At 37.1% G+C, this 22,588-nt stretch overlaps 1 protein-coding gene across 7 annotated transcripts in view; it reads right to left on the bottom strand.

The window, feature by feature from the left end:
- RYR2 (ryanodine receptor 2) overlaps positions 1-22,588 on the bottom strand; it is a 738,447-nt gene that overhangs the window by 406,778 nt on the left and 309,081 nt on the right. For all 7 annotated transcript variants that reach the window (XM_047702071.1, XM_047702073.1, XM_047702075.1 and 4 more), the window contains 3 exons: positions 10,593-10,667; positions 6,741-6,819; positions 3,554-3,666 (listed from right to left, as the gene is read on the bottom strand). In XM_047702071.1, coding sequence (XP_047558027.1) covers positions 3,554-3,666; positions 6,741-6,819; positions 10,593-10,667 — 267 coding nt within the window. The remainder of the gene's footprint in view (positions 1-3,553; positions 3,667-6,740; positions 6,820-10,592; positions 10,668-22,588) is intronic.

Raw genomic sequence — 22,588 nt, 5'->3', positions numbered from 1 at the left:
TCTATTTTAAATTGTCTATTTCTTTTATATTTAAGCTGCTTTGCCCAAGTCTTCTTGAAAAAAACAAGTAGTCCAATAGGAACAAAGGAATTTCTTTTTCCTTTTGGGTAGTCCTACAAAGGAGATTAAGATATCATTCCATATTAGAATACGAAATAGCCAGATGAGAAAGGACAGTATTTGGATGAGTGGTTTACAACTATCTCTAGGAAAAAGACCCTTTATTCCTGGGAAATCATGCAGAGAGGTCCAACTTGTAAAGCAGAGGAGGACGGAGCCTGGGGGCTCCCAGTGCCCAACATAGCACCCTCTCCCATCCATTAGGCACCTCTGCAGAGCACAGGCTGCAAATCAGTCGCTTACAGTAAGTCCATTTTAACCCAGTTAGCACCCCAACAGTTATGAGCTATAGTAGAGTACCAAATGCACATTTCCATTTTTTAACCTCAGGTTAACCTTTTAACCTTAAAACACCTTAGATTTTTCAACCTTTTAACCTTTTGATGTTTAACCTCAGCTCATCACTGTTCATGGGTGAAAAACAGATCAAGGTCAATGGATACCAATGACAAAAAGTCATAAAATCAATGACTAGAAATGTTTATTTAGAGTAGTTGGTTATAAGTTGTGTTTTTCAGCCAAAGTTCTTAACTTGTTTCCTTTGAAAGACATCAGCGACTTCTCAGAATGTGAACCTGGCTTTCCAGGACAAGCCTTTATTTAAAATCAGCTACCCTACTCCCTTCATGCTCCCTTTCTGATTTTCTCTTCTGGTTAAGTATCTGCCTTTTCCTTAACCTTTCTCAATAAGTACAAACCTTCCAGGTAAACAGTGGCGGTAACTCATAAGTAATTCCTACATGTACCATTCACAGAGCTACAAGTCTTGCTTGGATCAAAGCATTTAATCCTCAACACCTCTGTGAGCTAGATTTATCATCACCTTACTGCAGATGAAGAAACTGAGGGTTTTGCAAAGTTATGTGATTGGCCCAGGCTCATATTTACACCAACAAACAAAATAAATAGACACAGAGCCCATTTTTAGTTATCCAGTTGTATGTGGATTATTCCAACTGCCACATTCCAAAGACCTTTTACTCTGGCACTTCTTGTCTGTATGTACTTTCTCTAGATCCTTCTAATCAACCACAGTGGCAACATGAGATTATAATTAACCATCTCTGTATCTTATACCCTAAACAGTAACACATACTTACTGCCTTTGTAGTATTCTCAAACATTGCCCTAGGTGCTTGGTTCATTTCTTCCACTAATTCTTTGACGGTAGTAACCACACACAATGTGCCCTTGGTCCTTCCCGTGCTTTCTACGACATGCTAGGTGCTCAGAGATGAGCACTATAAGCACTGAGTCTGTTACCCAATGAAAGAGAAATCTTAACAGTCTGGTTGGCCACCGTGTGTAGCTCTCAAAGAGGTTACCAGAAGAGGAACTTGCATAAAGGGGCTAAAAGGGGGGCACCTGAGTGGCTCAGTGGGTTAAAGCCTCTGCCTTCAGCTCAGGTCATGATCTCAGGGTCCTGGGATCGAGCCCCACATCGGGCTCTCTGCTAGGCAGAAGCCTGCTTCTCCCCCCCCAACCCCCGCCTGCCTCTCTGCCTACTTGTGATCTCTGTCAAATAAATAAATAAATAATCTTTAAAAAGAAAAAAAAGGGGGCTAAAAGGTATCTCGAACATAACTTGTGAATTTCATTAATCATGAGGTTTATTGATTTCTAAAGGCAAGAGAAGGTGAGCCTCATGCATTAGGATTATTGGTCTTATTTGTATAGTGCTTCTTCAATCAAACCATATTCAAATTCATTATCTCATTGCTTCATCCCAGGAAGCTTGTGTTAAGTATAATCATCATCATGTTGCAAGCGAGAAAGCTAGAATTCAGGCAATTACACGCCTCTCTCCAAAAAGCGGTAGCAGAATTGATTCGAGAAGCCGCAGCCCAGGCGAGATTGCCCATTTTCTACTCCTTCAGTGGAAAGTACAAGTCATACAGCAAAAAACATGCATGGTTATGCCAAAATCAAAATAAGATCTGTAGATCTTTAAAAGTATTCATGGACTATTTTTAGCTGTTATTGGTTTCCATATAAAACTACAACTCAAAATGTCTTTCTCCTGATCAAGACATACAGCACCTTAATGCACAGCATATACACACAACAAGGGCTTAATAAATGCTTATTTGACAAGCTGACACACTTGTCCTAGAAATGTGGAGTATGCCTGTTTCCACCTCCATTGGTTTAGAGACAAAAGGAGAGAAATGCTCCAGGTCTCCCTTTAGCGAGGCAATGTTAGCTGTTCCATTTAATTTAATACTCCCTGTCAGTTACAAGAACACTGTTTCATCATTTCCCTGTCTTATTACCTCTTTCCACAAAGCAAGTAAAACAAAACTGTTCTTCTCTCAAAATTGGGACTAAAAGCGAAAGTGACTTCCAATACCCCCAAACCCAATCGAACTCCCATATTCATGGAGCAGGGGGTACCAACTACCTACTTAATCCTAAATTCATTACACACATAATATTCTGATTTATGCCAGTTGGAATACACTTTCTATAAATCAGTCTGTGCTTAACTGAAACAATGTTTTACTTCTGATTTTTATTTCAATTATCATCCACTATGGTGTTTGGAATTTTTTTATAGAAATAACCATGTAAAGTTTATAACACCCCCATTTATACCTGTTCACTTTCTTTTCTTTTTTTTTTAAAGATTTAACTAATCTCTATACCCAAAGTGGGGTTTGAACTCACAACCCCAAGATCAAGAGTCATATGCTCTACTGACTGAGCCAGTCAAGCGCTCCTTTTTGTCTAATTACTTTTTCAACCTTAAAATAAAAAGAATATTTTGCACTGGCATCCTTCATACTCCCATTGACTTCACCCTTCTGCAAACTTTGGTACAGGATTATCCTTTAGCAAAAATACAGTTCACTAAATAACTTAAGTCAAATATATCATGGCCTTGCCACAGAAATAAAATACACTTCCAAAGTTGAAATATGACCTTCTTTTTCCCTTCTCCCATTGCTAACCCCTGCCCTCTGAAACAATGTCGTGTGGATGAGAGAGGGGAACTCATTTTCATTGTGTCCATTTCTCCTTTCTCAACAGGCACAAGCTTCTCGAACAACAACCTGCTTTCATAGATGTCAAAATTGGTACTCACAACCTCATTAATATAGCCTTCTTCCCTGGGCACAAAATAAGGTCCACGGAATTTTGAATTCCTGATTAGACCGCATTTCCATGCCATTAGTACAATAATCTAAGAACAGGTGCTCTCAGGCTCATGAACACACAAGCTAACGGTACCAGAGAAGCCTAAACCTGGGAAACCACACTTCCACAAAGGTCCCATTATTCTCCTACTTAGGGAGTTATTTGTCACTCGTCAAGAAGAGATATGGACTTATTTCTAAGTAACTTCCCTAGATCATTTGCAGTCTACAGAGAAAGCTGGATTGGCCTGCCCTTGATCCCAGGGCCAAACACATGACCGCGTGGGCCCACTTACCAGGTACCGCTCAGAGGACACACTGACCAAGATGAGATCATCTCCGACTCGAACCTTTTCTCCTTCCGACCGCTGCTTGGAGGCGGGATGAATGGTCCACCAGCAAGCCTCCCCTGCAGGATAAACACAGAGGCACCTCTCACTATAAAATCGATCTTTCTTGCCAGCAGCTCCAAAATGAAAGAGGAAAATAAAACGAGGCTTCCAAATCAGTCTCCTGACAAATAAATAAAACTGTCCTTCCCACAGCTTCCCGAAGTTCGAAATGGACTGTAAGTTCGTCTTGCAGACCACAAAAATCAAAAGACTTAGGCCAAATTAACTCAGGATAAAGACATACTGAAATGCAAAGATTCTTCTCATGGAACCCCGCTGTGGCATTTTGCAAAGTGAGGTTTGGTGTCTCCCCCCTCTACTAAGAATTGCTTAAAAAGCTGTATTTATGCTACCATAAGGCCGAATTTACCAGTCATGCTGACCTTCCTGCATTCTTTACATAATCCCATGTTCATTGCTCTCTGTACAAATATCTAGTTTTCTGGCACATGATTTTCAAAAGGACTTGGGGTGTTGTAATGCAACAGTTGTGTTATATCAATTTTAAAACTCTGTACTTGTGGGGGATACAGATTAAAAATAGACGCAGTGTTGTCCCTGATATTCTACTATTCTGTGCCTTGTTTTTATTCTTTATTTTAATAGGTGGTAGTTTCCACTAAACTAAGAGTAAAATTATATAAAAGATCCTACTATAGAAGGATACATTATAAAAATAACTGGGTACACATTAAATCAAATCATTTTTTCTAGAATTAGTGAAGCATAAGCCTCATGAGCCACATAACAATTCATTCTCCAGGCCCATTAGCTACAGTATAAATTTATATAAACAATTCTTCAACCTGTTTATAGTTCCTTTTAGAATCTAAATGCAAGCTCTATCCAAAAATGAGAATAGTTTTTCGGTGGTATCTGTTATCTAATACTTACTCCATCCCTTTCACCAGCTTTATTGTTTTTCCCTAATACTTGTTTTTTTCTTCTTTGCTAATTCCCCAATGCCAGAATATAAGTTCCGTAACAGCAGGAACTTTAAGTGTTTTATTCATTGGGGTTTCCCCAGCTCCTACTAGCATACTACAGGCACTAAATAAAAATTCAATTTGCATAAATGGGTAAATTAATCATCCAGTAACATTTCTCAAGCATTCTTACAGCCAGTCTGTAATGAGCCCTGAGATGCTTTTCATAGACAAACCATAGTCCTACCTGAACATCACCTTACAGGACTCATTATTCATTCAATTCACATTTTTAGAGTTGCAGGGAGTTTTCATTCATTCACTCAATTATAAAGCACCCGCTATTTGTCAATCATCGCTTTAGTAGCTGGGGATGCATCGATAAACAAGGAAGAAAAAATCATCTGCCTTAGGAGTTTAATTCTGATCAAAGCACATAAGAAATAATAAATAATAACACAGCAATTCAGATGAAGTAAAAAGCTATGGGAAAAATAGTATTATAAGGGGATCAGACGTAGGCAGAGGGACTACCTCATTTTGTTGTTTTGACTTATATAATCATCTCAAGTGTATGAAAACAAATTCTAGATCATGCATGTTCTTTACTCCTTTTGAGAAAGAGAACTGAAGACTTTTTCATGTAACTACTGCTGAAGGATATCAAAAGAGAAAATTTTTTAACAACTATCAAAGACACAGAGGAATGACTGAGCTTCTATAAAAGGAAATAAAAATCAAAAACAGTATTTTATCTTGGGGAGCCTGGGTGGCTCAGTTGGTTAAGTGGCTGACTCTTGGGTTCACTCAGGTCATGATCTCAAGGTCCTAGGATGAGCCCCATGAGGGACTCTGCACTCAGTGGGGAGTCTGCTTCTCCCTTGCCCTCTGCCCCTCCGCCACTCTCCCTCCCTCTAAAATAAATAAATAAAATCTTTAAAAAAGAGAAAAAGAAAATAATATTTATCTTTTTGGTGTCTAGAATTCTGGAATTTTCATGCATAGTGGATGTACTGGTCTCTTAAGAGTTAATTGGGTTGGTGACTATTACTTTATTTTTATCCATTTGTTGTCTCAAAACTTTAGAGTACAAGAAAGTATTTTTTAAAGATTTTATTTACTTGAGAGAGAGAGAGAGAAAGAGAAAGCACGAGTTGGGGTGGGGGAGGCAGAGGGAGAGGGAGAAGCAGGCTCCCAACTGAGAAGGGAGCCCAACGTAGGACTTGATCCCAGGACTGCTCTATCACAACCTGAACCAAAGGCAGACCTGAGCCAAAGGTAGATCCTTAACTGACTGAACCACCCAGGTTCCCCTGGAAAAGTATTTTTTAAAATACGAATAGGAAAAATAAATAAATAAATAAATAAAATAATATTTATAAAATAAAATAAAATAAAATAAAATATGAATAGGGGGTAGATGTGGGGGCAAAGCTTGATCCCACCTCTGAAAGGAACTACTTAATAGGAGTTGGTCTACTGCCCTCCTTTTATTTCTACTCGGTCTTTTACTTATTTTTAATTCTAAAAGTCATGCATGCTCATTGTAAAAGATTAAATAATCACATTGAACATAGCTGTATAAAATGTAACAGAATAAAAAATAGGGCCTCTGTCCTATTTCAATTTTCTGAAAAGATAAATGTGTTTATGTATACATTTTGGTTCAAAATATAAAAATACATGTGTATTCAGACAGATCTGTAGCCCTCTGGACACAGAAATGAAGCACTTTCATTTTCTATCTTTTTTGTTTCAAAGCTGATATAAAGTATGTTTCATTTTTTAGACAAACTATTTTTAAGATAAAAGATAAAAGAGATTTGCAGGCTATTTCATGAACAGATCAGTGCACATTAATACAGTTAACAGCCAGTAAATCAGGTAATAAGTATGGTTTTTCTAGCCAAATCCCTAAAAAGAATAAGGTCTGAAATACAGTTTAAACATCCAGCTAAATTACATGGCAATGACAAACTAACAGGAACAACATACACTTCCTCCTTCTACTAAAAACTTTCCTTAGAAAGGCATTCATTCTTGTTTTCCTGACTCCAACCATAAGAACATTTATCTACCGTATCTCTATGTCTTAGGACTTCTTCCAGTCCCATCCCTGCCGCGTTCTCTTGGAACGCAGCCTCTTCCAGGAACAAGGTGCTCACCTGTTGTGTCCTCTTGCAAGCCAACATCAAAGGCCAGTTTATCAGTTGAAGACCGGGAGGTGGACAGGCAGCACAGATACTAGAAGATACAGAATCAGTCGTTGTCACTGAGCATTTTTAGTCCTGCAGGTGTCTAATTCTGAGTTTGCTACCAGTAAATCTCTGCTCTATCAGTCTTCTCCTTCACATCTGGACGCTTCTGTGCAAAACCCAGGTTCTTCATCGGGAGGTGGAACAACATTTACACAACATTCAGTAGGAGATGCATGTTTTTTCCCCCCATTCATGAACAACTGAGGAAATGTGTTCTGTCGGTAGAAGATGACACCTAACTGGGGATATGTCTGTACATCTCTCGCTGTATGAGATATTCATGATCCTAAGCAGAAATACAACCTGATCTGACAGTTGGAAATCTTCCTTCCCACCAGAAATCTGAAAACAATTCACTCTCATCTTCTAGTTTCATTTTCATTTTTAAAATCTTAACTCTCTGCAAACCATCTGGAATTTATTTTGTTGTGCAGCATGTGACCTCACTGCAGTGAGGTTCTCTCCCGTGTGCCTGTGTGTGGGTTTCCCCAAGAACAATCCAGTTCTTGCAACACCATCGTCTCCTTACATCTCCCCCTCCTCCTCCAGTTTCCTTAACTGTATATTGTTGGACATGAAGTTTAGGATAAGTCAGTCCAACTCCCTTAACCCCATTCCAACCTCAAAAAGCTTGTTAACTGGTATAAGAATAAGGACACAAGCTGGTAAGGAAATGGAGAAAGGGAAACCCTCTTAAACTGTTGGTGGGAATGTAGGCTGGAGCAGCCACTCTGGAAAACAGTATGGAGGTTCCTCAAGATGTTAAATATAGAGCTACCCTATGACCCAGCAATTGCACTACTAGGTATTTACCCCAAAGATACAGATATAATGAAAAGAAGCAGCAATGTCCACAACAACCAAACTGAGGAGCCAAGATGCCCTTCAATGGATAAAACAGATAAAAAATGATGTGATATCACACACACACACACACACACAAAAGCATATGGTGGAATACTATACAGCCATCAAAAAAGAACTCTTGCCATTTGCAATGACGTGGATGGAACTAGAGGGTATTAGGCTAAGTGAAGTAAGTCAATAAGAAAAAGACAATTATTAGATGATCTCACTGAAATGTGGAATTTAAGAAACAAGGCAGGGGGAAGAGGGGAAAAACTGAAATAAGATGAAACCAGAGAGGGAGACAAACCATGAGAGACTCTTAATCTCAGGAAACAAACTGAGGGTTGCTGAAGGGGAGGGCAGTGAGGACAGGGTGGCTCGGTGATGGACACTGGGGAGTGTATGTGTTGTGGTAAGTGCTGTGTGTTGTGTAAAACTGATGAGTAACAGACATGTACCCCTGAAACAAATAATACATGTTAATAAAAAAATTTTAATTAAAAAAATAAGACTAGGCAATGAAGGAAGAAAAAAAAAAAAGAATGAGGACACAAGAATGAACAGAGCATGAGCTCAAGATACACTACCATCCACAGCAAACGAGTGCCTGTCAGCAAGAACAGGAGCCCTGCAAAGAGTAGTCAGAGCCAATTCCAGGCACCAAGCAAGCCCAGATCTCCCAGAGTCACTGGACAAATAAGGCAAAGTCTAAAAAAGTCTTACTGGGAAACTGGTCCATTCACCTCAGTGGGTGTCTAAGTGTGAGGAGGGAGATGAACCAATCAGGGGACAGATGTGCTGACATATTAAATGGAAGTCAGTGCCATTGGGATATAAATCAAATTCACCTGGAAATTCCAATTTCTGTCCCTTGATGGAAAACACTGGCTCTTAAGGTTATAGAAAAGATACTTTGAGGGTCCCCAAACATGTTCTTAGCCAGTGTAGGAATGTGAGTCGGACCTTGAGAAAGGCTGCCTGAGATTTACAGACTTTAGATGTAAACATATTAAATGTCTGCTTTTATCCTATTAAAGTCTTCTATGATATTTTGCAATAATATTACAGTTCTAGGTACTGTGACTACGAACACATTTTCTCGTCCAATAATGTTCACAACAACTATGAGGTAAGTACCGTAATTATTCCACTAAACGTTCATTAAGTTCCACAAGGACAAGGACATGATCTTCTTCACAACAATAGACAGCATGTTTAACAGTGCCTAGCACACAGTAGGTGCTAAATAATATTTAAATGAATAAAATAATAAAATGCAATGACAGACTTAAAGAAGTTCAGCATGGTCTCCAAGGCTGAACAGCATATAGGAAAGTGAGCCTAAACCTAGATCTACTGACCAAGTCCAGGCTTCTAACCCAATACGTAAAGAGGGTACTTTTCTTAAAACAGTCCCTTATGTTTATTATTTCATGTTTTTTTTGTGTGTGTGTTTTGACTGGTATTAGAAACAGAATTCTTTCCATGAATTTTTAATGCATGATTGCTCTATGCAACTGTATTTACATATTTATCTAGTATCCAGCCACTTTACTAGAGTACATGCCTTAATTTTATTTTGTATCCTGCTGTGTCAGCCAAGATTTCTGGAACAATGTTGAAGAGATATTTTTGGTTTTGTTTATTTTTTTGAGTTAGTTTTGTCAAGAATCACTTTGGTGTTTGACAATTAAAATTGATGTTGGTTACTGATTTGATACTTATATTTTCTTTATCACTGAGAAATTAATCAATGCTTAGTTTTATTAGAAATGGATGTTGAGTTTTAATAAATCCTTTTTCAGTGCCTATTAAGATGATTGTTATTTTTCTTATTTGATTCTATTTATATGATGAAGCATACTAATAGAAATGATATTATTAAGGCATCATTAAAATCATATCTATACTTTTCCTATACTTCTCTTCCTATACTTTTGAATTAACTAGAACTTTAAGTCAGATGTTCACACTGGTATTTGTGATTAATACTGATAATTTTTTATGTTTTCAGTATTGATAGTGAGGTTATGCTTAGTCACCTGTTCTGATTTAAATAATATCAGAATTATCTCCTTCCCAAAAGGAATAATCAATTATATTTTACTTCCAAAGGTTGGACCCTCATGTATTCACAAAAATTATACTAATGAAAAGTTTAAATGATGTAGAAAATGCTTATGCTAAAACAATATGTTTTAAAAATCAGGATTTAAGTTGGTTATGCAGTAAGATCTCAATTACATAAAATTCTTATAAGAGAAAAGATTACAATTTATTAGAAGTCCCCACACTTTCTCTCATTAAGATGAACGTGAAGAACTGTCTTCTGTAATTTCCAAATTTCATAAAATGAGTATGTGCTGTTTTTATAAATTAATAAAGCTTTTAAAAGAATAGAATGAAACTTTTATATATATTATAAAATAAATGAAATGTATCATTTTACATAACATAAAAATATACAGAACTGCACAAACATATACCTACACAGACAGATGGAAATGTGTATGGGTATCCATACGTATAAGGATAACCGATGTGGATATAGCTTTTTTAATCATATCTGTTTCTTTAATCATATGAGTTAATTTTCTAATAAATGAACCATTTAAAAATGATCAGAACTGAGAAATACTTCTTGACTCTTATGCCTCCCTCCTCCTAAAACCAGTCTATTAAGAGACTAAAAAACAGGAGTCACAAATGATAGAAATGAAGGACTTTACAGGTCATCAAAGCTAATTCTTATTTTATAAATGAGAAAATTAAACCAGGTACAAAGATATTAAAGAACACATACAATTACAGAACTCATTAATATATCCCTAGAAAAGCTATTACCAATGTCTCCTGATGATTTATGTCTAAATGGACCATCTGAGAGAGGATACCAACATGCCTACTCACCATGCCACTGTAGGAATGGCGAAGCAATATGGCATGTCCATAGAGGAGTGTCCGATGACCACCACCTTGAGCAGTCTGTGGGAAAAAAAAGAGGGGTCGACAAGGAAAAAAAAAAAAAAAGAGTAATCGTAACCAAGTCATTAAGATACTCTCTTGTTATCAAGGAAAAGTTTAATAGGAAAGAACTAAGTAAAACTAAGCAAAGTTCTATCAAAGAATATTTAAATGGGAATAAGGCTACCAAGAAAATCTCTACTGTGGGTAGGCAGTTGATCCAGTCCTCAAAGAATGAACTTGACTTGGCATAATTTGTAATTATTTATTCATAGTTATTTATTATCTCTATTTCCCATCATATTGTGATCTGCATTGGGTAGGGACTATGGTACTTTATTCACCATCCTCCCCCAACCAGGTTCCTAGCAAAATGTCTGCCATACAATAAGGATAAATATCTGTTCAATGAACGACTCTTCCTAAAACACAGTTTTGATCAAATCATCTATTGGTTTAAAATTTTTTCACGCCCTTCAACTGTTTTTTAAAAAGAGTTCACATTTTTTATATGAAATTGAGGAAGGCTTCTCAATTTTAGCATGCTTATAAATCACCAGGAGAGCTTAGCATAAAGAGTGAGGATACTAAGCTGTGTATACTTTAAGAAGTGAAGAAAACACATTAATATCTAATACTACTATACCTCTTTTCACTCAAGATATCTCCCTCCCTATTGTTCCATACAATTTCTAAAAATAACTTTATTTTCATGTTATGTTTAAAAGACCTCAAAACCATTCTTACAACAGGTATGGAAAGGTATTCCAATAAGAAAAACTGTTTAAAAAAAAAAAACAACAGAGAAAAAAGAGTAAAAGAGAAAAATCTACTTTGCAAAATCACATTCCTCCTCAGAACAAGGCCCTCTTTTTTTTTTTTTTTTTTAATTTTTTTATTTTTTTCAAGAACAAGGCCCTCTTTAAAAAGTACTTTCAGGGCGCCTGGGTGGCTCAGTGGGTTAAGCCTCTGCCTTCGGCTCAGGTCATGATCTCAGGGTCCTGGGATCGAGTCCCGCATTGGGCTCTCTGCTAGGCAGGGAGCCTGCTTCCTTCTCTCTCTCTCTCTCTCTCTGCCTGCCTCTCTGCCTACTTGTGATCTCTCTCTGTCAAATGAATAAATAAATTCTTAAAAAAAAAAAAAAAGTACTTTCATTTTTTTTTTTTAAATAACATGTTCTATTTACTGTGGCTAAGGATAATTTTATTCACTTAGTCTGATTTGGATCACTTTGATAGGAGTTTACCTTTTCATACCAGATGTGGGCTCCAAAGCCTTAAAATACTGATGAATTTGAACAATACTGGACAGTCAGACCAATCAAAGCAAAATTTTTCAGAAATGCAGGATAAGGCCTTAGATTTAACCCAAAAGTGGCAAGTGCTCCTTTCACTCTAAAGATTGCCCACAGAGTTCACATACATACACTGTGTATGTATGTGTGTACACAAACACACGTGCACCCGTACACATGCACACACAAATGTAAATGTTCAAACTGGTTAAGCTAAAACAGATATGCAGTGTCATGGTGTCTGAATTTTCTTTCAACTATAGATGTTACACAATTAGACAATTACAGATATTTACACTATCAATTTCCTCACTACTTAAATACAAATCAACACCACAGACTTAGTTTTAACAGAACTCCCGTAAAAGTATGCAGATAATCCATACTAAATCAACTTTGTTACTTAAGAGAGCACTATTAACACAAAGTGAATGCAATTTCTGTCACAGGGTCTGCACCACTCTTCCTCCAACTTGTCATTTTAAAAGATATTGTTCTAACTGGTTCTGAATCAGAAAAAATGTGTAATTTCCACTCGAGCAGATTGGATAACCGGTTCATTCAACAAACATTTCTCAAAAAAAAAAAAAAAAAAAAATGTGTATGTGCGAATCATCCCAAGAGTCACCTTGGTTCTTTTCTGTGATTTTTATTTCGTCATGTTAATTTTTTTGTTAAATTTGGTCTGCTCCTGGCTTTATTTTAAGTGAGCAAATATTTAGGGACTTCTCCTGCTATAGGGAACTTCTGGTAGCCACTTTTAGGGTTATTCCTTCAAGATTCTACAATATTGTGCCTTATGTGGACTGTTGGACTCCCCTAGACCAATTTCAATAAGAAAAAGATCATCACTGCTGGGTGGTGTATCACAAGCACTTGTAATTCTGGATCCTGGAACAAAGGTCCATTTTCCCTTTAGTCCCCCAAAACTACACCTGAAAGCACTCGGCTATACGACCATATTACACTATGAGAACCGTGCTAGGACCAGCTAGATAGGAGTCAATCAAGCTCATGGAGCAGGAAGCTCAAGGTTGGCCTGCCTTTCAAGATCACACACAGGAAAAGACAATCTTGGCTTTTTTTTTTTTTTTCCTTTTTGAAATTAACGTGTTAACTGCTAACACATGGGTAAAGTAAGGAGGGCTTTCAAATGTATCAACTGAAAAAAAGAATTAAATTTTACATAAGGTGAACACACACTTTCATTTCACACTAAAGCCATCTATACTTTAACTAGTCCTGCTTTTTCTAGTAAGTATTATAAGAAAGAAACACTCTGTCCTAATCATTCAGAAGTATTGATTGGAAGGTTACTGTCTGAGAAGTAGGATAACCTGATGCCAAGGGTATCATGCATAACAAGCTCACATTATATTTTCTTCTGCACTGAGGATCAACGTTTTCCCCAGAAAACTTAACTTATTCACTCAACAATTACATACTGGATCTCATGTAGTTTCCTTCCAATATCTGCACACTAACAGCAAAGAGAATTTTAAGCGTTAATGAATAATGGTATGTTTCTTAATGCCTCCAACTATGTGATGGATTATCAGATCCTTTCCATCGAAGTAGTACCTGAAATTGACATGTCCCTCAGGTACATTTCCAAGTGTGACTTAGACCCTACCTGTCCCTGAAAATGCAGCTGTCAATCCACTGCCCCCAGCCCTGCCCATAGGATTCCTAGAGCCTGTATTATGGTTGTGAGTTGGTCCCAGGCGGAACCATGACCCAGAAGTCAGCCTTTGTGAGACGACGGGCATCTCCTGTAGATGATGGGGTCCATGTAAAGGAGCTGCAGCCCTCTTAGGGAAAACAACAACAACAAAAAAACATTACCAACCGTCATCTCCAAACTCTCCGTACTTCTGATGTTGGGGAGCTAAGCAACAGTTATCAAAAGGCAGAATTTGACTTTTTTGAAAATAACAGTGAAAAACGTGCTTTCGATTCTGTGTGTCGGTTTGGTCCCCTTACCCCCTGAAATGACTGGCAGGGTTAGGGATGCACAATGGTGTAAAAACCAACAGCTCAGCAGCTGTAAATGGATAAAAGAGTCCAGAGCACACTCAAACAACACTGCTCTATGTATTCTAAACCAGCCTCAAGCTTTACACCAATTATCTTAACAGCAATTTAGTATTGATAGGCATTCCTATGCCTCTAGCTTGCCAAAGATGTCCAATTAGGGGACCCATATTATAAGTAAAAGCTTTGATGTAAATGCATCTACATTTACGTTTATTTAGAACAATATGCAGTCAATGGGCGTAATGTATTCATCTGTTATCCTCTGTGGGAAGGGGGACAAATGGGATCCCTGTAACGCCATCTGAAGTATTACTATTAGAAGGTTAAAATGTAAGAGCAGAAAAGCATAAAACATAAAACTGTAACAGCAATGACTAAGATAAACTTAAGGGGTTTATATGCACATAAAAATCATTGATACTGTGCTTCTGTTGTTTGGATTTTGTTTTCTTTTTCTGTTCTGTATTCTTTAAACATGTGTTTGTGCTATATATTGGCTTATTAACATGTCACTTGTATGGCTGCTGTTTAAAACTAATTTACTAACCATATACTATCTAAACATTTTACGTTTTCTGTTTTTCTCATTTTTTTCTGTACAGAAATGCTATGTTAACAAATGGAGGACATTTCTCATAATTCCAGGCCCTTATTATGCAAACATTGTTTTTGTTTTGTTTTGTTTTGTTTTTTAATAAGCCCAACTACAGAACTCCACAGCCCTTGACGGATAAGACATAACATGCTGTTGGAAGAAAAACAATGAAATCATAACAGGAATTTATTACTACAGGTAATACTTAGCTAAGCCGCTGAAATTTAAAACAACAGACAGCAAGGATAAGAAATTTGCATTACAGAACTTTGTTCACCGTGTTCAGCTATTTAAGTAGAATACTGTTTACCTTGAAATACTAATAGTAAAACTTGAGAAATTAGTTGTTCCAAGGAGAAAAACAGAAAAATATTTCCACACTTAAGCTCTCAAATCATCTGAGAAACACAAACGGGAACGGCTCGAGATAAACCAGAGCCACACAGAACTATGAAGCTGCGGGTTCTGGTCAACCTAGGGGTCCCCCAGCAGCTGGAGATACTCACAGGGCTGCCATCTTTAATAGTGAATCACATAACAGATTCATAGAATGACTGTAATAATGAGAAATCTGGCATCAGTGCAAAATAAACATATCTGACAGAGCCAGCTGAACATTGTCAAGACAGTCATTGGCACTGGATGGCTTAGTTCTGATTCGGGCTTAACCAAAAGCCTCTGAAGAGGGGGGCAGATTTAAGGTCGATGGCAATAGTGACCAACCATTGTGCCAAGAGCACAAATGGGCTCCTGCCATCAGAAAGCATCTGTCTACTTCTAGGGGGTCAGATGATGCCTGTTCAGGTACAAAACCCAAAGCAAACCATGCCTGAAAGATGACAGCTTAAGAAAATTCAGCATTTTTCCCTTTTAAGTGGCTTAAAATACTATAATTTCACGCATAGCCCCTCTGCTCAAGATTCTAACCTTCCCAGATCATTCACTGCAGGTAAGAAAATAAGCCACTGGGCTTCTGGCTTTGCAATTAAAAAGAATTAGAACCTAATTAAGTTATTTTAGATATGCTGCCTGGTTTAAATTGATTCTGCACATCATCTTGCTGTTTGCATTGATTTTTATATGAACCTGCTCTCATGAAAGAGCTTGGAACAGAAGTTTCAGGTAACTATTCCACTCACCTTCTTCCAAGGGGATGAAACACTGGATGAGGGATTGATAGGGTAAAATGGCAAGATGATAACAGGAGTATACTAACGGCAGATGTGGCAAGAAAAATGGAGTTTTTCAAACAAAATTTCACTAGCTATGTATTAATAGGTGCAAGGATAGATAGGGCATACTCAGGTTTTGCTACTATTTATACCATTTTCCCAGCTAAAATGCTTGTTTCATGATGTTTAACTAAGTGGTTAATGTCCTCTACCCAGTGTTATAATTAGTATCTTCTACTGAAAACTAATAGCTACAGTTATGTGAAATTTTGAAAAATGTCTCATGTCCTTTTTGACAGATGTCTTTGAAGAAGAGTTCTGCTCTGTCATCCCATACTAACTGTCAAATTCCTAATGTTGACTAAAGGTACCGTGGTTGGGACCCCACAAAGCTCCCAGATCAGAGTTTCTGAAAATAGTAATGACAGACATAGCTAAGTGGACTAACATGGACTAACATGAACACTTGGCGTCCTTTATTACGTGGCACCTTTTAATTTTTCTTAATGGCTAAATTTATTTATTTCAGTCCCCCTTTTTAATCTACATCCAGAATTTTGATTTAGCAGGTCTCATAGTTTATACCTCTTTAAATGATATGCCTTTGAATTTTTAAATTATATTAAGCCTTTACTAAGTGAATACAGTAAGTTTCTCTATTGTTTCCTCACTTCTAGGATAAAAAAATTAAATTTCATAAATGGCATATGAGAAACAGGACAGGTACGTAAAAATGAAACAAATGAAACAAAAAAAAAAATTCTAGTTTATGTCTCAAAATGATGACATTCTGCTCTTCCCCTTCTTCTGCATATTTGCTTCAATAACATGACCGTGTACTTTACTCTCCTCTTTGAGTTTGTCTCCTTTGAAAACCTTTCCATTTTTCTAATTTGGTTAAGAAATGAAAAGAAGTTAAGTTATTTTCACTTCTCCTGGACTAGGTAATTCAATAGAACCTTCTTGGTGCCTCTTCAATTTCCCACAGTATAAATTCCTACTGTATTCATGCAACACAGCTTAAAAAAAAATAGTCAATATAATCCAGAGTGAAAATTCTTTTTTTTTCTTTTTTTTTTTTTTTTTAAGTAGGCTCCACACCCAGCACAGAGCCAAAGGTGGGGCTTGATCTCACTACCCTAAGAACAAGACCCAAGCTGAGATCAAGAGTTGGATCCCTAAGCAATTAGCCACCCAGGCATCCCCTTATCCAGAGTGAAAACGCTAAAGGAAACTGTTGAAAAAATATTTTTTTCCTTTTTAACAAATTAACATATATTATTTGTTTTAGGGGTATAGATCTGCTGTTCATCAGTGCTCACCAAAGCACACACCCTCCCTAAAGTCCATCACCCACCCACCCTATCCCTCCAACTCCCATCCCCTCCTCTCCAGAAACCCTCAGTTTGTTTCCTGAGATTAAGAGTCTCTTATGGTTTATCTTCCTTTATGGTTTCATCGTCCTTCCTTTTTTCCTCCCTTCCCCTATCATCCTCTGTCTTGTTTCTTAAATCCCTCATATCAGAGAGATCATATGATAATTGTCTTTTTCTGATTGACTTATTCCACTTAGCACAGTAATACCCTCTAGTACCATGCATGTTGCTGCAAATGACAAGATTTCATTTTTTTTGGTGGCTGCATAATATTCCACTGTGTGGAATATATATATATCTTATGTTTTTTATCCAATCATATGTTGATGGACATCTAGGTTCTTTCCATTGTTTGGCTATTGAGGACATTGTTGCTATAGACATTGGGGTTCATGTGCCCCTTCAGGTAACTACATTTGTACCATTGGGATAAATACCCAGTAATGTGATTGCTGGGTCATAGGGTAGCTCTATTTTCAACTTTTTGAGGAACCTCCGTACTGTTTTCCAGAGTGACTGTACCAGCTTGCATTCCCACCAACAGTGTAGGAGGGTTCTCCTTTCTCCACATCCTTGCCAACATCTGTCATTCCTGACTTGTTAGTTTCAACCATTCTGACTGGTGTGAGGTAGTATCTCATTGAGGTTTTGATTTGTACTTCCCTGATGCCGAGGGATGCTGAGCACTTTTTCATGTATCCGTTGGCAATTTGGGTATCTTCTTTGCAGAAAAGTCTGCTCATGTCTTCTGCCTATTTCTTGATTGGATTCTCTGTTCTTTGGGTGTTGAGTTTGAAAAGTTCTTTATAGATTTTGGATACTAACCTTTTATCTGATAGGACATTTGCAAATATCTTCTCCCATTCTGTCAGTTGTCTTTTGGTTTTGTTGACTGTGTCATTTGCTGTGCAAAAGCTTTTGACCTTGATGGAGTCCCAATAGTTCATTTTTGCTGTTGCTTCCCTTGCCCTTGGCGATGTTCCTGGGAGGAAGTTGCTGTGGCTGAGGTCAAAGACATTGCTGCCTGTGTTCTTTTTCTCCTCAAAGATTCTGATGGATTCCTGTCTCACATTGAGGTCTTTCATCCATTCTGGGTCTATTTTTTGGTGTGTGGTGTCAGGAAATGGTACCGTTTCATTCTTCTGCATGTGGATGTCCAATTTTCCCAGCACCATTTGTTGAAGAGACTAGCTTTTTTCCATTGGACATTCCTTCCTGTTTTGTCAAAGATTAGTTGACCATAGACTTAAGGGTCCATTTCTGGGCTCTCTATTCTGTTCCTTTGTTTTATGTGTCTGTTTTTGTCCCAGTACCATGCTGTCTTGATGATGACAGCTTTGTAATAGAGCTTGAAGTCTGGAATTGTGATGCTACCAACTTTGGTTTTCTTTTTTAACATTTCTCTGGCTATTTGGAGTCTTTTCTGGTTCCATATAAGTTTTAGGATTATTTGTTCCATTTCTTTGAAAAAAAGTTGATAGTATATTGATAGGGATTACATGCAATGTGTAGATTGCTTTAGGTAGCACAGACATTTTCACAATATTTGTTCTTCTAAACCATGAGCATGAAAAATATTTCCATTTCTTTGTGTCTTCCTCAATTTCTTTCATGAGTAGTCTATAGCTTTCTGAGTACAGATTCTTTGCATCTTCAGTTAGATTTATTCCTACTTATAGTTTTGGGTGTAATTATAAATGGGATAGACTCCTTAATCTCTTTCTTCTGTCTTGCTGTTGGTGTATAGAAATGCAACTGATTTCTGTGCATTGATTTTATATCCTGACACTTTACTGAATTCCTGTATGAGTTCTAGCAGTTTTGGAGTGAAGTCCTTTGGGTTTTTCACAAAAAGTATCATATCATCTACAAAGAGTGAGAGTTTGACTTCTTTGCCAATTCAGATGCCTTTTATTTCTTTTTGTTGTCTGACTGCTGAGTCTAGGACTTCTAATACTACATTGAATAGCAGTGGTGATAGTGAGCATCCCTGCTGTGTTCCTGACCTTAGGGGAAAAGCTCTCAGTTTTTCCCCATTGTGAATGATATTCACTGTGGGTTTTTCATAGATGGCTTTGATGACATTATGGGATGTACCCTCCAAACTCTTCACAGTGTTGGGATCAAGAATGGAAGCTATACTTTGTCAAATGCTTTTTCAGCATCTACTGAGAGTATCCTATGGTTGTCGTTCTTTCTTTTATTAATATATTGTATCACACTGGTTGATTTGCGGATGTTGAACCAACCTTGCAGCCCAGGAATAAATCCCACTTGGTCATTTGAATAATCCTTTTAATGGACTGTTAGAGATCATACTGGCTAGTATTTTGGGGAGAATTTTGGCATCCATGTTCATCAGGGATATTGGTCTGTAATTCTCCTTTCTGATGAGGTCTTTGGTTTTGGGATCAAGGCCTCATAAAATGAGTTTGGAAGTTTTCTTTCCATTTCTATTTTCTGAAACAGTTTCAGGAGGATATGTATTAATTCTTCTTTAAACGTTTGGTAGAATTCCCCTGGGAAGCCATCTGGCCCTAGACTGTTATTTGTTGGGAGATTTTTGATTACTGCTTCAATTTCATTACTGGTTATGGGTCTGTTCAGATTATCTATTTCTTGCTGGTTCAGTTTTGGTAGTTTATATGTTTCTAAGAATTTATCCATTTCTTCCAGATTCTCTAATTTGCTGGCATACAGTTGCTCGTAATATGTTCTTATAACTGTATTTCTTTGGTGTTGGTTGTGTTCTTTCCTCTTTCATTCATGATTTTATTAATCTGGGTCCTTTCTCTTTTCTTTTTGTTAAGTCTGGCCAGGAGTTTATCAATCTTATTAATTCTTTTGAAGAATGAGTTTTTAGTTTCACTGATATGTTCTACTGTTCTTTTGGCTTCTACTTCACTGATTTATGTTCTGATCTTTATTATGTCTCTTCTCCCGCTGCATTTAAGCTTTATTTGCTGTTCTTTCTCCAGCTCTGCATGTGTAGGCTTAGGTTGTGTATTTGAGACCTTTCTTGTTTCTTGAGAAAGGCTTGTATTCCTAAATACTTTCCTTTTAGGAACATCTTTGCTGTATCCCAAACATTTTGAACAGTTGTGTTTTCATTTTCATTTGTTTCCATGAATTTTCTCAATTCTTCTTTAATTTCCTGGTTGACCATTCATTCTTTAGTAGGATGCTCTTTAGCCTCCACGTATTTGAGTTCATTCCAAATTTCCTCTTGTAATTGAATTCTAGTTTCAGAGCATTGTGGTCCAAAAACATGCAGGGAATGATCCCAATCTTTTGGTACCAGTTGAGACCTGATTTGTGACCCAAGATGTGAACTTTTCTGGAGAATTGTCCATGTGCACTAAAGAAGAATGTATGTCCTGTTGCTCTGTTGCTTTGGGATGAAATGTTCTGAATATATCTGTGATGTCCATCTGGTTCAAGGTATCATTTAAAGTCCTTATTTCCTTGTTGATCTTTTGCTTAGATGATGATCTGTCCATTTCAGTGAGGGGGTGTTAAAGTCCCCTAATACTATTGTATTATTGTCAATGTGTTTCTTTGATTTTATTATTCATTGGCTTATATAATTGGCTCCTCCCATTTCAGTGAGGGGGTGTTAAAGTCCCCTAATACTATTGTATTATTGTCAATGTGTTTCTTTGATTTTATTATTCATTGGCTTATATAATTGGCTTATATAATTGGCACTCCCATGTGAGGGGCATAGATATTTAAAATTGTTAGATCTTCTTGTAGGATAGACCCTTTAAGTATGATATAGTGTCCTTCCTCATCTCTTATTATAGTCTTTAGTTTAAAACCTAATTTGTCTGCTAGAAGGATTACCACCCCAGCTCTCTTAAGTCTATTAGCATGGTAAATGGTTTTCCACCACCTCACTTTAAATCTGGAGGTATCTTTGGGTCTGAAATTAATCTCTGGCAGACAGAAAATCAATGGGTCTTGTTTTTTGTTTTTAATCCCATCTGATACCCTATATCTTTGATTGGAAGCATTTAGCTCATTCACATTCAGGCTAACTATTGAAAGATATGAATTTAGTGCCATTGTATTGTCTGTAAGGTGACGGTACTCTATTTTGTCTCTGTTCCTTTCTGGTCTGTTACTTTTAGGTTCTCTCTTTGCTTAGAGGACCCCTTTCAATATTTCCTGTAGGGCTAGTCTGGTATTTGCAAATTCTTTTAGTTCTTGTTTGTCTTGGAAGCTTTTTATTTCTCCTTCTATTTTGAATGACAGCTTGGATGGGTATAATATTCTTGACTGCATATTTTTCTCATCTAGTGCTCTGAATATATCATGCCAGACCTTTCTGGCCTGCCAGGACTCTGTGGATAGGTCTCCTATCAATCTAATGTTTCTACTATTGTAGGTTATAAACCTCTTGCCCTGAGTTGCTTTCAGAACTTTTTCTTTGTCCAGAGACTTTTAAGTTTTACTATTAGAAAACAGGATGTTGACCTGTTTTTATTGATTTTGAGGGGGGTTCTCTGTGCCTCCTGCATTTTGATGCCTGTTTTCTTCCCCAAATTAGGGAAGTTCTCAGCTAAAATTAGCTCCAATATACCCCTGCCCCCTCTCCCTTTCTTCTTCTTCTGGGGTCCCAATTACTAAATATTGTTCCATCTTACAGTATCACTTAGCTCTCAAAATTCTCCCCTCCTGATCCAATAGTTGTTTATCTCTCCTTTTCTCAGCTTTATTCTCCATCATTTGGTCTTCACTAATTTCCTCTTCTGCCTCATTTATCCTAGCAGTTAGAGCCTCCATTTTTTATTCCATCTCATTAATAGTCTTTTTCATTTTGACTTGGTTAGATTTTCTTTTATTTCTCCAGAAAGGGATTATCTAGTATCTTCTATGATTTTTTTCAAGCCCAGCTAGTATCTTTATAATCGTCATTCTGAACTCTACTTTCAACATCTTACTAATATCCATATTGATTAGGTCCCTGGCAGTTGGTACTGCCTCTTATTTTTTTTTTTTTTTTGATGTGAGTTTTTCCATTTTGCCATTTTGTCCAGAGAAAAATTGATGAATGAGAGAACAAAATGCTAAAAGGGTAACATGGACCCCCCAAAAATATACACTAAGCAAATCAGAAACTGGGGGGAAAAGAAAGGAAAAAATAAGAATATGATCAAGCTGGTGACTATAACAGAGCCATACACTAGATTTTGGGTATATTTTGATCCATTAGAAGAAACTGCCTTCCAAATGTTAAAGAAAGAAAAACATATATATATATACAAAAATAAGGGTAAATACAATGAAGGGATGGAATATGACTATAAGGGTGAAAATGGAAAAATATTTTTAAAAATGAATTGATAAGAAGTTGGTTTGAAAAAGAAAAACAATAAAAAGGAGATGAGAACGTGATCAGGCCGGAGACTAGAACAAAGCCATACACTAGATTTAGGGTATATTTTGGTCTGTTAGACGATACT

The sequence above is a fragment of the Lutra lutra genome, chromosome 14, assembly GCF_902655055.1.
Source record: "Lutra lutra chromosome 14, mLutLut1.2, whole genome shotgun sequence".
NCBI classification, from domain to species: Eukaryota; Metazoa; Chordata; class Mammalia; order Carnivora; family Mustelidae; genus Lutra; species Lutra lutra.
Note: the sequence above shows the minus strand (reverse complement) of the source record. Positions and strands in the feature narration are given on the sequence as shown.